Here is a 17,958-nt window from a genome sequence, read left to right as displayed (position 1 = left end):
CGGAGTATTTTGATTGCTGTGTATGTTTAAAGTTAATCCTTCACTGCATGCTGTTTTTTTTTTTTTTTTGTTTTTTTGCAGGCCGGAATGAGTGTAATGAGATACCCAATGTCTGCAGCCATGGAACATGTATGGATACAACTGGAAGCTACATCTGTATCTGTCACAATGGATTCAAAGCAACTGCAGACCAAACAATGTGCATGGGTGAGAGACTGAACTGCAAACAACTTTAAAACTTATGCTGGGCATACATGGGTTGACCCGGCAGCTCGATTAGCTGCCGGATCGACTCCCACCGCATCCCCGCGCGTCCCCGCTCGTCCCCACGGGTGGCCGGATCAATTTCCGCTCGTCCCCGTGGGCGCTCCTTATCTTCCGCTCAATTCCCCGCTATTGTCCCCCCGCGGGGATCGAGCGGGGAATCTATCCGGCGGGTCATTGGACCTGTTGGATATTATCAATCAAGCCATCAGCGGCTCAATTGATAAGGGAAAAACGACCCGTCTATGCCCAGCATTATACATAGGAAATAATGTATTGCCTAGACAATAACCATGCCTGTTGTTGTATTATCTGTACATTGTAGATATTGATGAGTGTGACCGCCAGCCTTGTGGCAATGGCACCTGCAAGAATACCGTTGGGTCTTATAACTGCCTCTGCTTCCCTGGATTTGAATTGACTCATAACAATGACTGTATGGGTAAGTTTTCTGCACAAGTTGTGGTACTATACCCTTTCATCTGTTTTCAATGTGTAAGAATAGGCACTGTCATTGTGTTCATCTGATGTTTTCTTATGAAATAGACATAGATGAGTGCTCTTCACTTGTTGGACAAGTCTGCCGAAATGGACAATGCATCAATAACATTGGCTCTTTCCAGTGTCTGTGTCAGGAAGGCTATGAGATCACCCCAGATGGAAAGAACTGTGTGGGTAAGTGCTTGCATGACTTACCTTCAGGACTCTCGTTTACAATCCAAGGTATACAAAATATGGTTGGACAGCCAGTGCAGTGACAGGGTGTCTAAGGGTCAGGAGGATAAAGGCGGGAAGATTCAGTGGTTAAGCCTGGGCAGCAGTCAAGACTTATACTTTTCAAAAGGTAACTGTTGAGTCTCCAAAAAGGACAAGACTGCAGAGCAATGTATAATCTTTACTCTGTGGACATCCCCGCTAAGATTTCCTAGATTTTTCTTGAAATCTATGACTGGGGGGGGGGGGGGGGGGGGGGAAGGAGAGGAGGGAAGGGTTGAACTGGCAAACTTTTCCAGAACTCCTAGTGATAAAAAGAAAAGAACAGATAAGAAATACATAATGAGTAGGTAGAAAAAGTGCCTATCTCCTTCAAGGTACTAAACAAAATTAGAACGCTAGTTTATACTGTAGGCATTTCAATATAGTTGTGACCCTGTCCCTTTTCTTCTTCAGATATTAATGAGTGTGTTAGTCTACCTGGGACCTGTTCTCCTGGCACATGTCAAAATCTGGAAGGATCCTTCCGCTGTATCTGTCCTCCAGGATATGCAGTGCAGAATGACAACTGCATTGGTGAGTACAGTAGTAATATCATTTCTGCAATGTGAAGAGAACAGTTTTGTGATAAGATACTAAGGCTGGGTGCACACTATTTAAAGTTGTGTGCATTTTCTTAATGTGCAAAAAAACATTTGCTTGACATCTTATTAAAGTCAATGGAAAATCGCACTTCTGCTAAAATTAGCATTTTTTCATGTGTGAAAAAAGCACTTCTTGCAGCATAAATGTGTACATCATTGCATGCGATTTCTAATTGACTTCAGAGAAACGCATATAGAAAAAGCCAGCCAAAAATCACAGGGATAATTGCGAACTCTCCCTAAAGATTCTAAAACTACTGCTACTACTTACAACTCAAAGTAAATAGTGCATATGAAAACCATTAATGTAAATATGATAAATATATTTGCTAATGCTAGGCTTTTTGCCTAGATTATGAATTATCTGGTATGTGTTTATTTAAAGATATTTAAAAAGTGCTTGTTAAGACAACTAATTTTAAACTTTTCCTGACTATAAAATGCTTAACCGCTTGACAACCAGAGCAATTTTCACCTTTCAGCGCTCCTTCCATTCATTCGTCTATAACGTTATCATTACTTATCGCAATGAAATGGACTATATCTTGTTTTTTCCGCCACCAATTAGGCTTTCTTTGGGTGGTACGTTTTGCTAAGAGCTACTTTACTGTAAATGCATTTTAACAGAAAGAATAAGAAAAAAACTGAAAAAAAATCATTATTTCTCAGTTTTCGGCCATTAGAGTTTTAAAATAATACATGCCTTCATAATTAAAACCCACGTATTGTATTTGCCCATTTGTCCCGGTTATTACACCATTTAAATTATGTCCCTATCACAATGTTTGGCACCAATATTTTATTTGGAAATAAAGGTGCATTTTTTTCAGTTTTGCGTCCATCCCTAATTACAAGCCCATAGTTTATAAAGTAACAGTGTTATACCCTCTTGACATAAATATTTAAAGAGTTCAGTCCCTAAGGTAACTATTTATGTATTTTTTTTATTATTGTAATTTTTTTTTTCTTTTTATTACAAAAAAAAAAATTGGGGCGTGTGGGAGGTAATGAGTTAATTTATAATGTAAAATTAGGTATTTATTAAAAATGTTTTTGGATGTAGTTTTACTATTTGGCCACAAGATGGCCACAGTAATTTTTTGTTCATTGCTGGAGGGCTGAGATCAACAAACAGGAATGGTTTTTCCCGTTCATTGATCTCCGGACGAGCGGGCGGCGGAGTGCACGAGCGTGGGATCGAGCTGGAGCGCGGACAGCGGCGGTACCTCCAGGGGCGGTACATGTTTCTACGCCCCTGGTGGTAAAGTGGTTAAATTTAGGAATGGTCAATGAGATGAAAATCATTTCAAGTTGAAGCAGGATTATGCAAAATTTGTATGCAAATGTATGCAGCTTGAAAATGGACCATTCAATTTTTACCTCAGCAGGATTTGATTGGTTAGTTTTCAAGCTGCATAAATTTGCCTACAAAATTTGCATAATACTGCATCAACTCAAAATTACTTGCATCTCATTGACCATACCTACTTAAAACTATGTACAAAAAGTGTTTATTTTAAATGTTCTTAACTGTAGGGTTGTTATTGATTAAGTGTTTTTTTTCTTAAAGATATCAATGAATGTGATGAAGAGCCAAACATCTGCTTATTTGGCACCTGCACTAACACCGATGGCAGCTTCGAGTGCATATGCCCACCAGGATTCATTCTTTCTGATAATAAACGCCGTTGCTTTGGTATGTACTGATGATGAGCCATGCTGTCTGCCTATGCTGCACTGATAGCTTACAGTAGTAAATCTACAAATTTGTCTGTTGGAAATAACTCTCAAAGCTCATTCTTTTGACCAATATACTACATCAAAAACAAAGTCAGACTTTCTCTTTGTCTATGACTGATACCTTTACTATTTCTGTTTAAAAAGCAGTTGAAAGTTTATAACTGTTAATTGTATGATAATCGATGTATAATGTCTGCAAAATTCTATTTCTTAACAGATACTCGCAACAGCTTCTGTTTCACGCAGTTTGACAATGGAAAATGTTCTGTTCCTAAAGCCTTTAACACTACAAAAACCAAGTGCTGCTGCAGCACAATGGCTGCAGAGGGATGGGGAGACCCTTGTGAACTGTGTCCACATGAGGGAACTGGTAAGAACAAGAAATTAGGTATCAGAATGGGGAAACACTGCTAATGAACATTATTGAATGGTTATAAGTGGTTTGGGCTCATATAAGAAACCAAGGGCCATATTCTATTGATGAACTTGCCAGTGCTAAACACTGGCGAGTTCTTAACTTAGGCGATGGTTGCATCGCCTAATCTTATAAAACTTTAGACCCCCCCCAGGTGGAAAAGAACTCGCTTGGGCGATATAATCGCCCAGCGAGTTCCTAACACGTTATCCAAATACCCTTATCATGCCTCCGGGAAGCGATACTTCCCAGCAGACATGAGCGTTAGCTTAGACCTGCAAAAAGCAGGTCTAAACTGGCTAACGCACGTCACCGTCGCAGCATCTGGAGACCCCCAAAGCTCCCCGTCGGGTCGCCGCACACTGTAGAAGCCCCCTATGTAGCTGCGCCGGCACCCCTGCATACATACCGCCGCAGATCACCCGACGCCTCTCGCCGCAAAATCCGTCGTGTAATTACAGTGTATCTGACACTGTAATTACTGTGCGCATAGAAGGAGCCCGGGCAAAGCATCTTTGATTCTGCAGCCTGGGCTCCCCATTGGTCCACTGTCTGAACCAATAAAATGGCTCACACAGCGGACCAATGGGGAGCCCAGACTGCAGATTCAAAGATGCTTTGCCCGGGCTCCTTCTATGCGGACAGTAATTACAGTGTCAGATACACTGTAATTACATGACGGTTTTTGCGGCGAGAGGCGTCGGGTGATCTGCGGCGGTATGTATGCAGGGGTGCCGGCGCAGCTACATGGGGGGGCTTCTACAGTGTGCGGTGACCCGACGGGGAGCTCTGGGAATAAGGAGACCCCCAGATGCTGCGGCGGAAGGTGTCGGCAGGCGAGTGCGCATGTGTGGGGAGTGAGGCCGTGGTGCTGATGGACAGCACCACAGCGTAAACCTCACTCTCCATCGCCCGGTAATAGGGAGCATCGCTCAGGCTTTCGCCTGAGTAATGCTCCTTAACGGTCGGCCATCGCGCGAAGGATATGGGCAATAGGATTTGCCGGTAATTCTCACGCGATGGCAAGGTGATAAGTAGCTCGCATCTGCAAGCTACTTCTCACCTTGAATAGGATATGGCCCCAAGTGTTAGAGGCTGGCTTCTTATATACAGATTAAGTAAAGTACTTATTTACATAAGTACTTCACCTGCAAACAAGTAGCTTTTGCTTGAGATTGTTCTTCAAATGAGGGGGATATTTTTTTATAGTTATAGTGTGTAGAAACAGCTCAGTTTGCCTCTTCTGCAGACTTTTTTATGCTATACCTAATTTAAAAAAGAATGGCAATGACAGTGTCTTCAAGTTGTTTATGTGCAAGCCATACTCAAGAATGAAGGTGGCCAATTACAACATTGCATAAAGCTTATAAATATTTGGAACTTCATTGTTCTTTATATTTTAAATCGAAGGTAATGGAATTGTAATACATTCATTCTCTATGTGAATAAACATGTGGTGTGAGCACCCTGTAACTGCAGCCTGCAGTAATGCTGCTGGTTTATTGCAACACATTTAAATTAATTTAGCTTTTCTGCCATTGAAGTTATAGTTGAAGGTGTTGAACTACCTAACACATATTATTATTATTATTATTTATTGTATTTATAAAGCGCCAACATATTACGCAGCGCTGGATTATGTCAACTGTAAGCTTAATTGTTTCTCCAGAGGACCAAAGTAAGGTGTCTACAGGGGCGCCGCCAGGCACCAAGCAGACCAAGCGGCTGCTTGGGGCCTCATGTTTTTAGGGGCCTCGGAGTCTCCGTGACGTCGTTATGACGTCACACCGTCACCGTCCTGCCGCAGCGGCTTCTTGGTACGGGCTCAGGGGGCGGGCAGACTCCGGCGAGGGGAAGGCTCTGTCCCTGCCCACCCACCAATAGAGCAGCTGCTTGGCCGCTTTAGTTCCGCCCCCGCCCCCGCCCACTGCTCTGCCCACCCTCCCTGAAGCCGGGTGTATGCGCCGCATACTTCCGGTTCTGCGTTCCACATGGACTGCAGGAACCGGAAGTACAAATGGTGCATGACTCCCGGCAAAGCCACCAATCTCCTTGCCCGCCTGTCTGCCTTCTACCCCTGCTCCCTGCCCGCTCGCTATCTATGGGGGCACCTACTTATGCCTAGCTATCTACCTATGGGGGCACCTAGCTATGCCTAGCTATCTATGGGGCACCTACCTACACCTAGCTACCTATGGGGCACCTACCTACACCTATCTACCTATGGGGCACCTACCTACGCCTAGCTACCTATGGGGCACCTACCTACACCTAGCTACCTATAGTGGCACCTAGCTACCTATACTGGGACTCCTACCTACCTATGGAGCACCTACCTACACCTAGCTACCTACAGGGGGCACCTACCTATGCCTAGCTACCTATGGGGCACCTACCTACCTATGGGGGAACCTACCTATGCCTAGCTACCTATGGGGCACCTCCCTACGCCTAGCTACCTACAGGGGGCACCTACCGACGCCTAGCTACCTATGGGGCACCTACCTATACCTAGCTGCCTATGGAGCACCTACCTATGGGGCACCTACCTACCTATAGGGGAACCTACCTATACCTAGCTACCTATAGGGGCACCTAGCTACACCTAGATACCTATGGGGGCACCTAGCTACACCTAGCTACCTATGGGGGCACCTACCTATGCCTAGCTACCTACAGGGGGCACCTACTGATGCCTAGCTACCTATGGGGCACCTACCTACGCCTAGCTGCCTATGGGGGCACCTACCTACGCCTAGCTACCTATAGGGGCACCTAGCTATGCCTAGCTACCTATGGGGCACCTACCCACGCCTAGCTACCTATGGGGCACCTACCTATGCCTAGCTACCTATGGGGCACCTACCTACGCCTAGCTACCTATAGTAGCACCTAGCTACCTATACTGGGACTCCTACCTACCTACCTATGGAGCACCTACCTACGCCTAGCTACCTACAGGGGGCACCTACCTATGACTAGCTACCTATGGGGCACCTACCTACCTATGGGGGAACCTACCTACACCTAGCTACCTATGGGGCACCTCCCTACGCCTAGCTACCTACAGGGGGCACCTACCGACGCCTAGCTACCTATGGGGCACCTACCTACGCCTAGCTGCCTATGGAGCACCTACCTATGGGGCACCTACCTACCTATGGGGGAACCTACCTATGCCTAGCTACCTATAGGGGCACCTAGCTACACCTAGCTACCTATAGGGGCACCTAGCTACCTATGGGGGCACCTACCTATGCCTAGCTACCTACAGGGGGCACCTACCTACGCCTAGCTACCTATGGGGCACCTACCTACGCCTATCTACCTATAGGGGCACCTACCTACGCCTAGCTACCTACGGGGGCGCCTATTTACGCCTAGCTACCTTTACTGGGACACCTACCTATTACACTCCTCCCCACTTAGTGTCTGTCACCCTCCTCCACACCCCATTAGTATCACCCACCTCCCAACCCAGTCAGTGTCACCCTCTCCCCACCCAGTGTTACCCTCTCCCCACCCAGTGTTATCCTCCTCCCCACCTAGTGTCATCCTCCTCCCCAACTAGTGTCATCCTCCTCCCCTTCCAGGCAATGTCACCCTCCTTCCGCCCAGTGTCGCCCTCTCAGCCGCATCCAGTTTCACTATCCCACCCTACTCAGCAGCTCCATCCTGCCAGCACCCAGTGGGCCAGAACATTTAATTAAATTATGTCTAAGGTAACATTTGCTGCATTTTTATATGTGTATTTTTCATGTGTGGGTGGATAATGCTTACTGAATTTTAACGTGTGGGAGGTAATATTTTCCTAATTTCCGATTTGATGCATTTCATATGTCAAAAGTAAAGTTTGCTGTATTCCATGTGTTAGGGAAATCATTTGCTGCATTCATTTGTCGGAAGTTGGGGTTGTTGGATATCATGTTTCAGATGTAATGGTTCTTGCATTTCATGTATTGGAGGTAATAGTTGTTGCTTATTATGTGTCGGAAGTAAGGTTTTTGCATATCATGTGTGAGAAGTAGGGGTTGTTGCCAGGGCTATGGAGTCGGAGTCTGGGCAATTTTGGGCACCTGGAGTTGGAGTCGTTGATTTCATAAACTGAGGAGTCGGAGTCAGGAGTCGGATGATTTTTGTACAAAATCCACAGCCCTGTTAAGTATTAGACTAAGGAGTCGGAGTCGAGGAGTCAGAGCCATTTTGGGTACCCGGAGTCAGAGTTGGAGTCGGGAGTCGTGGTTTCATAAACTGAGGAGTCTGAATCGGAAGATTTTTGTACCGACTCCACAGCCCTGGTTGTTGCATATCATGTGTCAGAGGTAATGGTTCTTGCATTTGATGTGTCGGAGGTAACGGTTGTTGCAGTTTATATGTCAGAGGTAATGGTTGCTGCATTTATTACTTGATGGTCATAGTTGGCTACATTTGCTGCTTTGGGATCATTGTTGCAGCATTTGACATTCTTTTGTCATCTCATGATTACTAAATGGTATGCTAATAAATAGCAGTTTCTGCTGATTTATCATCTGCGCATCCATGATGCAAATCTTCTTTCTTACCACATCATGGCAGAAACACTGCTTCCTTATAGTTTGTGGCATGTCTAATTACTCTTAGGCTCCCTGCACACTGCATGTGATTCCGATTTTTAATCGTTACTGCATGCTGTTTTTTCTGCGTTATTCTGTTGCTAGCATTCAGGGAAAATTGGAATCGCAAATCGGATTTGCAGTGTGCAGGGAGCCTTATGCTGGGTACACACTATGAGATTTTCTGGTCGATTTACTGTCAGATGGATTATTTCCAACATGTCCGATTTGCTTTTCGATTGTTTTCCGAGCATTTTCCGATCGATTTCCGTGCACTTTAATATGAAATCGATCGGAAAATGCTCGGAAAACGATCGGAAAGCAAATCGAACATGTTGGAAATAATCCATCTGACAGTAAATCGACCAGAAAATCTCAGTGTGTACCCAGCATTAGAGTAACTTTGCCTAACTGTTGTGGGAGGAAACTCTGGCCTGCCGCCTCACTGTTATGCGTTACCTATGTTAGCCCCGCTCACATGATGTCATGACCATGCCCATTTCTTTGCAGTGGCGCCGCACTGACGTACCTTCAGGGCCGGCCTTAGGTTTCACAGCGCCCTGAGCGAAACCGGATTTTGTTGCCCCCCATAAGTAGCATAGTTGTCCCTATATAGGTAGCATAGTTGCCCCCAGTGTAGGTAGTATAGTTGCCCCATATAGGTAGCATTGCTGCCCTCAGTGTAGCTAGTACAGTTTCCCCCAGTGTAGTAGCATGGTTGCCCCCAGTGTAGGTAGTATGCCCCCAGTGTAGGTAGTATGCCCCCAGTGTAGGTAGTTTACCCCAGTATGCCCCCAGTGTAGGTAGTTTACCCGAGTATGCCCCCAGTGTAGGTAGTATGCCCCAGTATGCTCCCAGTGTAGGTAGTTTGCCCCCAGTGTAGGTAGTATGCCCCCAGTGTAGGTAGTTTGCCCCCAGTGTAGGTAGTTTGCCCCCAGTGTAGGTAGTTTGCCCCCAGTGTAGGTAGTTTGCCACCAGTGTAGGTAGTTTGCCCCCAGTATGCCCCCAGTGTAGGTAGTTTGCCCCCAGTGTAGGTAGTTTGCTCCCAGTGTAGGTAGTTTGCCACCGGTGTAGGTAGTTTGCCCCAGGCAAACCCCCCCCCCCCCCCTTTATGTGGCAGCGGGCCGGGCTGAGACTGACTCACCTGACATCCAGCTCCAGCGCCGACGTCACTCTTCTCTCCCCGCCTCCGCTCCATCTGTAGTTAGAGCAGGATACAAGAAAATGGCCACCGTTTGTCTGCATTTGTGGACATCGGTGGCCATTTTCTTGTAGTCCTGCTCTAAATATAGACGGAGAGGGAGACAGCGGGCGGCAAGGGGCGACAGGGCGCATGCGCCCTTGATAGCATGGCGCCCTGAGCGACCGCACAGCTCGCTCATAGCAAAGGCCGGCCCTGCGTACCTTGGCACCTATACTGTTGGCTGCGATCAGGCTTGGGGCTGGTGTACCGGGCTGGCTGTGTGCTCTGTTGTGCATGCTTGGCCGTGTTTGCTCCTGCATATCACAGCGTTCTGTGCTAGTGCATTACTACCGCCGTGACCTCTTGTGCAGCACTTTACAAAGTACATAGCCATGTCACTGACTGCTCTCAGAGGAGCTCACCATCTAATCCCTACCATAGTCTAATGTCCTACTTATGTATTTGTTGTTTATGTATTTTTTTTTCTTTTTTAGGGGGGGGGGGGGGGGGGGTAAAGTCTACCGCTTTCTACATTGAAATGTTTGTTTTGTTTTTCTGGTCCATATTGACATGTAAGCATCATGCAGTTGGCTCCACCCACATGTCATGGCCACACCCTGGCTCCACCCACATGTCATGTCACGCCCACTTTCCCGCGCAATGAACACACCCCTTTTTCCGGCGCGGCGCGCTTCGCGCGCCGCAGGTTGTGGGCCTCGGCCTGCAGTCCGCTTGGGGCCACAAAAACCTTAGCTGCACCCCTGGGTGTCTATGCCATTTCTTTTAAATAAAATAAGCCCTTTGACTTCAAAGGTCCTGTCAAAATCTATTTGATTCAATAAATATAAGTATGTTAACCAAGAACTGGAACTTAAACTTTCTTGATCACCGATAACCATAGTGACCTACCAATTTCAATCAACATTCAACTTATGTATCATTTAACTAATTCAACATTCAAGTAATATATCTATTGACAATGTCTGCGATAATAATCACAGCTGCAATTCATTTGGTAGGCATACTTCATGCACATAAGTAATGCAAATAATTCATATTTATAGCTATTGGCTGTGTTCCTTTAACATTTGAATAACTTCCTTTCCCGTTCAGTTGGTTTCCAGGAACTATGTCCATATGGTTTGGGTTCCTTCCCCAACATTGCAGACACCAGAGAAGGTCAGTCAATTTACACAGCAAGTATTAATTAGTTGTATAGCACGATATGGCATTACACATTTCATTCCGAATTTCAGTCTCAGAAATATTTTGTTTCTTCTTCCCTTGTCCTTGTAGATGTCAACGAATGTGCTGAGAATCCAGGAGTGTGCATCAATGGAGTCTGCATTAACACGGATGGCTCTTTCCGATGTGAATGTCCATTTGGCTACAATCTGGATTACACAGGTGTTAACTGCGTTGGTAAGTAAGACGGGACTGCTATTGTGCACTACAGTACTCCAGATTTATATAAATCAAAAATGATAATAGCAGGAAATGCTGACAACGTAAAAGAATATGACAAAATCCAGCAGATAACAGAAATATATAAAGGTGGAGCCTTGTTAAAGCAGTAATATAACATTTTTATTATACACTTATTTTATAATATAAAAACTTATTTAATTTTTTTATGGGCATCATTGTGGTTTCAAAGAAAAATATGAAAGTCCTCATAATTATTACTGCTTTTAGCTAAAGATAAACTATCAAAATATTAAATACATACAAAAACCAAAACACTGGATAATTATGTTTTTCTAACTATAAACAGATACAGATGAATGCTCCATTGGAAACCCTTGTGGCAACGGAACATGCTCCAATGTGGTTGGAGGCTTTGAATGTGCTTGCGATGAAGGGTTTGAGCCAGGCCCAATGATGACTTGTGAAGGTAATGACAATGCCTACTTCACCTCATTTTGCAAATGTTGTGACCACAGTTGGGCCACTGGGCCTGAGGGACTACCTAGTGCCCTCCTTCAGCCTCTGATTTCTTATCTCTTCATTCGTAATGATCAGCTCTATGTACTTGAATAATAATAGTAATTTAAAGACTGCGCACCTTCACCTGCTTATACTTCTCACAATAGGCCATATGCAATTCACTTTTTTCTCCCAGGAGATACATTTTCATCTTCTGTTTAAAATAACTTTTCAGCACTCTTCAATTGCAAAAGTACCAAAAAGTAGGTGAAAAAAGAGTATTTTATTGGTTGCTTGTTAGCGTAAAATGAATCTTATTGTTAAGGTGTGAAAATATCACTTAGAAGAAAAAGTGAATTGAAAGGGCCAACGTGGTTGTCTTTGGAAAGCAGTTTTTGGGATGCAAAGTCATGCAATTATTATATATACAGTGCTAAGGGCGCTGTTTAATATTTAAACTCAGGGGCTTGTGAGTTTGTGGCTTTGCCAGATGAGTTTGTGGCTTTGCCAGATTGCCAGTAGTCCAAACTTGGCCCATAGCCCTTTCTGTCTTACATGATACTCCACTGCAACATTTTTTATTTATTTATTTATTTTTATTTCATTGAATAAGTATTTAGAACTGTAGCACCACCAAGTACAATTTCAAAGGCATTATACTTTGCAGATCATTTACCTTATGGGGCTTTTGAGCTTATGAGGCCTTTGGTTTCTTTTAGTCCCACTACAAAAGACCCTAATGGTAATGGACCTGCAGCAGGAATTCTATATATTCCTTGGTCTGTGGCTACTGGCTTATATGTTATTGATAGTACTCTGCAGCACTGTTTGTTGTCTTGGCACATGACAATGATAATAACAACACTGCTATTTACTTAAGAATGGAATTGTGCTTTAAAGATGTATTACCTTGTACTGTCTTTATTTTTCAGATATCAATGAGTGCACAAATCCACTGCTGTGTGCTTTCCGCTGCATAAACACTTATGGATCATATGAATGCACATGCCCATCTGGATATACCCTTCGAGAGGATCGCAGGATGTGCAAAGGTATAACACTTTACTGGGCAATTTCCAAGGCATTGTGTAATATTACCAATGAGAATGCCTAACGCTGCTGTCATTTACTTATTGCATTTATCCTGTACATTTGTTTTCTGCCATATTAATATTTAGACTTTATGTTTTTTAGTTTTAGATGCTCTTTAGCGCAATTAAATCTGTACACTTATCTGTCAGTAAGGCCCTATGCCTATGGAACTCTTTGGTTTTTTTTGTATTGTAGATTTAGATGAATGTGCAGAAGGTCTACATGACTGTGAATCCCGGGGCATGATGTGTAAGAACCTTATTGGGACATTTATGTGTATCTGCCCACCAGGCATGCAGAGACGCCCAGATGGGGAAGGCTGTATGGGTAAGTTATTACAAGGACTCAAATATGAATTATCTAGATACTTAAATGTTGCTTAGAGTCTGGAAACTGAAGTAAAAGTAGGTTTTTCACCCTCTCGGTCCTATATTTGCACTTGCGCTAAGTTGGAGAAAGTAAATCAAGGTTCGTTAATCTGTTCATTTTATAAAACATTTTTGGGAGGGGGGTTCTTATTGATTACAGTTTTGTGCGTCATTAGAAATGGTCTTGTATGTATTCTGTATAATGCAGTACCATTATTTATCATACAGGTTAGCATTTGATAGTTTCTAACTTACTTGTGTTATCAAAACTAATTAGCAGTCTATTTCCTGCTAATGTTAATAATTATCTTTGTACATTAATCAATAAAAGTCTCTCAATGGCAGGTCAGTATTGCTGATGTAATTTAACTAGAAGATTGTACTCCATATACAGTACTAGTTTCTCAAGGGTACTAAATTAATGCCATATGTATAATAAAACGGTACTCCAGAATTCAGAAATACAAGTATACAGTTTAGCAGATATAAATGTGGCATGAATAAAAACAACCAATATAGTAAATATTGTTTGTAGAGTAATGTGTATTTATTTTAGAGTGTCATTTATTTTTCCTTATGTGTCCTGATACTTGCTGACAGAATAGCGTTTTATCTACTCTGTTAGCAGCTGCTGATTCCATGATCCACTTTGTTTTCCTGTTTTAATAGATGAAAATGAATGTCGCACAAAGCCTGGAATTTGCCCTAATGGACGCTGTGTGAACTCTATTGGGAGTTACAGATGTGACTGCAATGAAGGTTTCCAGGTTAGCTCCTCTGGAACAGAATGCATAGGTGAGTAAAAGTCCCATAACCAAAGAATAAACTTACTCCCTTCTCAGGATTTATTTCTCCCAAAGACTGTATTTAATCCCCATATCTATTTGCTGCATAGTTACTACTGCAGATATTTTCAAGGTGTGAAGTCTAAGGCAGGGAACACACTTGTCTTTCAGTTTTCTGCGCGCGTTTTTCTGCATACTTTTTCTGCACACCAAGTGTGTTTTGATGCAGGAAAATGCGCGTTTTTTCACAGCAGCTGATGTAATTGATAGAAAAAAACTGACAAAATGCGTAGAGTCATCATGCAGAATGTCAGGTTTTTTTCTGCGCGCGAACAACATATTAAGTGTGAACTAGCCCATTGATTAACATGAGTTCTCAGTTTTTCTACAGGTAGACAGAAGGGGCATCTGTTGTATTTGTTGCTGTGTGGCTTCAATAAACGGAAGTTTTCCTATGGAGTGCCGGAGTCTGTGAATTTCTTCCCTGATCAGTTCTCAGTTTTTCTGTACAGAAAATGCGCACGAAAACAATCAAGTGTGTTCCCTGCCTCAAAATTAGAGTGAGAATCTAAAATGTAACAACAGGGCTAGTGTAGTGAGTGTAGAGCTATCGTCTCCATCTTCCCTCAAAGAACATATAGAACAGTGATTAGTCACAGTGTAGCAGTATGACTGCCACTCTGATCCGGGCAACCAGACTGAGCAGTCTTCTAGGTTGACACTAGGTGGCATGTGCACACAGACAAACGGTTTTCCTCAAAGCATGCTGTCTAGGGAAAAAAATATATATACAGTATATATTAGAGTTGTCATTGCCAACCCATCGCTTTATTTCCTGACACATGAATATAGGTAGATAGATGCAGTTAAAGTACTGATTATGTGTTATCAGCCCCAAAACCTGCATAACTTTTTTTTTTGATAGCTTGTTTAAGATGCTGACATGATGTATGTCTATATGATGACTATTCTCTAAACTCCTACATAGCTTTCCTGTTAGTTGTAGTTGAATTGGTATATTTGCTTGCATTTTTAAAACCTAATTCGAGGCATGGGTTATGGTGGAATTCCCTCTTTTATCATTTATATTTTTATTGTTTGGTACTGTAACTTTATTTACAATAGAAGGTAACAGGATTGAGGGATGGGCTTAGAGTGACATCTACTGCTGGGAATTCAAAAGCAGGAAATTAGAATATCTGGTGGTCAGTGAGACTAGTAAGAATCAAAGTAAAGGCATTTATATAGTCTTGATTTAGAGGAAAGCACCAAAATTCATTTTAATCAAAAAAGACGACCAGAGTTCAGGTACTCTTGACAGTGTGGTTCTGGTCACTGTGCATTATTACAGCATGTACGCCCTTATGGACGATGCTTTTTATCATGTGCCTCTGTGGTAGGTACATCATCTTAAGCATCTCTTGAGACATATATGTTTGTTACAATACTCCATACATGTATTTGGATGTGTTTCGCACATTGCCTTATCCGCTTTTATTTAACTAGAAAATACTTGTTTAGGTTTGTTTTTGTGCAGTTTATCATTTTACAGTATCAAAATGTGATGCGTTTAAAGTGGTCTAACACCCAGCATTTCAACTTTGCTTTAAAGGATTGCTTACAGCTTAGAAACGATTATGCCAGATTTTTTTTTTAGCAGAAATTCACTGAATGGATTAAACATAACATTTTAGTGCTGCGTTTAGCTAAAAATCCTCCTCTGTGCTTAGGTTTAGTTACAAATGTATTTATTTACAAAGTAATAAACAAACACTGCTCTGAGAGAACAAAGAGGGCTTCCCCGGCAGGCTTTTCAGAGGTCTAATTGCATTCCAAACAAAGATACATTTGTAACTAAAGATAAGAACGGATGCGGATTCCTAGTTAAATCCAACACTAAAATGTCATGTTTAACCCATTCAGTGAATTTCTGCTTAAAAAAAATCTGGCATTCTAAGCTGTAAGCAATCTTTTAAAGCAAAGTTGTAATGCTGGGTGTTAAACCGCTTTAAATGACTTCAACAAGTTCAAGTACCCCTGAGCCCAACTGAAGAAGCCCATTCTGAACCTAAGCTCTGTACACACACTAGACAAAATTCAGCCGAGAGGTGCAGTAACAACCGCCTCTTTTGAGAATCCAGCATGTGTAGAGCAGCCCCCGACCCCTCATGACCACTCGGCCAGCGACCACTCGGCCAACGAGCATTGTTTTCCTCATTTTCCTCTTACATGTTGTAATGATTGGTGTCAGCAAGAACAGATTTTCTGATTATTGGTGATCTGCAGTATCACCAATAATACAGATGCTATGCCTAATTATGTAGTGATCTGCAGAATCACCAATAATGCGAGTATAGCGAGACACAGGACAACCAGATGTAAAGATAGGTGTTTGGTGCAACAGTAATACAACGTATATTGATCACCCGAGGAGTGGGTGATTCAGACTGCACTGTAGTCGGTGATCACCTGAGGGGCAGGAGATCAACACTGTACTGCAGCTCCTAATCACCTGAGGAGCAGGTGACTAAGAGTGTAGCGCAGCTACTGGCCACCTGAGGAGCAGGTGATTCAGACTGTACTGCAGCTACTGGTCACCTAAGGAGCAGGTGATTCAGACTGTACTGCAGCTACTGGTCACCTGAGGAGCAGGTGATTAAGCTGTACAGAGAATCTCTCACCAGAGACTAGGCTCACTGGTGAGGGCAGGAGAGTCAGACAAGCAGATTTGGCAACAAAAGAACAGATACGGTACAAAGACAGAAGGCTAAATCAGAGTAGTGTTCAGGCTGAGTCGGCAACAGGATCAGATAGGCAGAAGCACAGAATCAGTAGTCAGAAGAGTAGTCAAGGCTGGCAGAAGGTCATAACAAATAATACAATTCAATTAGTACTTTAGCTATCAACAGAATCTGACTAAGTGTAGATCCCCAGCTCCTGCTGGTTCTAGCACACTTTGGGATCTGACTAAGGTCTGAGTCCTAACACGTAGCATTTGCAACAGCAGACGAGGAGCTACTGACAGGCAGGTCCTATATATACTGAGAGCGCCCCATAGCGCCGCCCCAGTCACTCAGTCAATCAGGAGCACTGCTGGAGTCAGCTGACCGGCCGATCAGCTGACTCCCCTTCTATTCGCATAAAGGTCCTGTCGCCTGGCGCGCGCACGCGTAGCCCTCAGTCTATGTGCAACTGAAGGACCAGGCAAAACTCCACCATGTAATAACGAGGCGGAGGCCGCCGGCTGAGTTGCGGAGACTGCCGCAATGCCGCTCACCGCTGCGGCGGCATCTCCGCTATCCATTACACATGTATATGGGTCTTTAGGCAACGTCAACTCTACTGGGAATAACCTAGTAATTATACCCAAGGATGTCCTTCAATACAAGAAAAAGCATCCAAGCATCCTTTAAATACAGGTATAGAATTTGTCATAACTACTTCCTGTGTTAGATTAACCTCCCTGGCGTTTAATTTCCCCAGGATTTCTGTGAAAAAAGTGATCCAATGAATTTTCATAACCCTGTTTTTCCTGTAACTTGCCAAAATGTGTCAAGCAAGGGTCTAGCATACAGTGCAGGAGAGTATTGACGTGTATGCATGTCAATACTGTTCACAGCATGTTTTTTGTATGGACGTGTACAACCGTCAATACCGCTAGGGAGGGTTAACACTCTTACTGTAAAGAACCCCTGTAAAGAACAGATAGCAAAATCTTTTTTTCCTCTATACACAAATCATGCCCTTTGTCCTTCCTTATATTGTATTCTTTAATCATGTTTCACTCAAAATATACTGAATGTTTTTAAATTGGATTCTCCGTTTACTACAGAATAAAAAAAAAATCGAAAACGAAATAATTAAAAAAATATAATGATCTTGCCAATTTTATTATGTGATTCTTGCATTCCCTGCAGCCTGAGACATTTTGTGTTGGATAAATTGTGATAGATTGTGAATCATTACTACCACGTAGTAACCAAAATGGTTTGATTTGTCTTTAGACACTCGCCAAGGATCTTGTTTCACAGAAGTTCTACAAACCATGTGTCAACTGTCATCTACAAATCGCAACATGGTTACTAAGTCTGAGTGCTGCTGCAATGGAGGGCGAGGCTGGGGTAACCAGTGTGAACTGTGCCCTCTTCCTGGAACTGGACCTTTCAAGAAAATGTGCCCACATGGTCCTGGCTTCACTACTGATGGCAGAGGTATGGGCAGAGGGGCCATAAAAT

At 43.3% G+C, this 17,958-nt stretch overlaps 1 protein-coding gene across 4 annotated transcripts in view; it reads left to right on the top strand.

Annotated features, from left to right (window-relative positions):
- Nucleotides 1-17,958, top strand: part of LOC137508077 (fibrillin-2-like) — a 710,315-nt gene that overhangs the window by 664,675 nt on the left and 27,682 nt on the right. For all 4 annotated transcript variants that reach the window (XM_068233727.1, XM_068233729.1, XM_068233728.1 and 1 more), the window contains 13 exons: nucleotides 82-207; nucleotides 590-706; nucleotides 811-939; nucleotides 1,435-1,554; nucleotides 3,193-3,318; nucleotides 3,580-3,732; nucleotides 10,666-10,731; nucleotides 10,849-10,974; nucleotides 11,327-11,446; nucleotides 12,411-12,530; nucleotides 12,766-12,897; nucleotides 13,608-13,733; nucleotides 17,728-17,934. In XM_068233727.1, coding sequence (XP_068089828.1) covers nucleotides 82-207; nucleotides 590-706; nucleotides 811-939; nucleotides 1,435-1,554; nucleotides 3,193-3,318; nucleotides 3,580-3,732; nucleotides 10,666-10,731; nucleotides 10,849-10,974; nucleotides 11,327-11,446; nucleotides 12,411-12,530; nucleotides 12,766-12,897; nucleotides 13,608-13,733; nucleotides 17,728-17,934 — 1,668 coding nt within the window. The remainder of the gene's footprint in view (nucleotides 1-81; nucleotides 208-589; nucleotides 707-810; nucleotides 940-1,434; nucleotides 1,555-3,192; nucleotides 3,319-3,579; nucleotides 3,733-10,665; nucleotides 10,732-10,848; nucleotides 10,975-11,326; nucleotides 11,447-12,410; nucleotides 12,531-12,765; nucleotides 12,898-13,607; nucleotides 13,734-17,727; nucleotides 17,935-17,958) is intronic.

Source organism: Hyperolius riggenbachi, chromosome 1 (assembly GCF_040937935.1).
Source record: "Hyperolius riggenbachi isolate aHypRig1 chromosome 1, aHypRig1.pri, whole genome shotgun sequence".
NCBI lineage: Eukaryota > Metazoa > Chordata > Amphibia > Anura > Hyperoliidae > Hyperolius > Hyperolius riggenbachi.
Note: the sequence above shows the minus strand (reverse complement) of the source record. Positions and strands in the feature narration are given on the sequence as shown.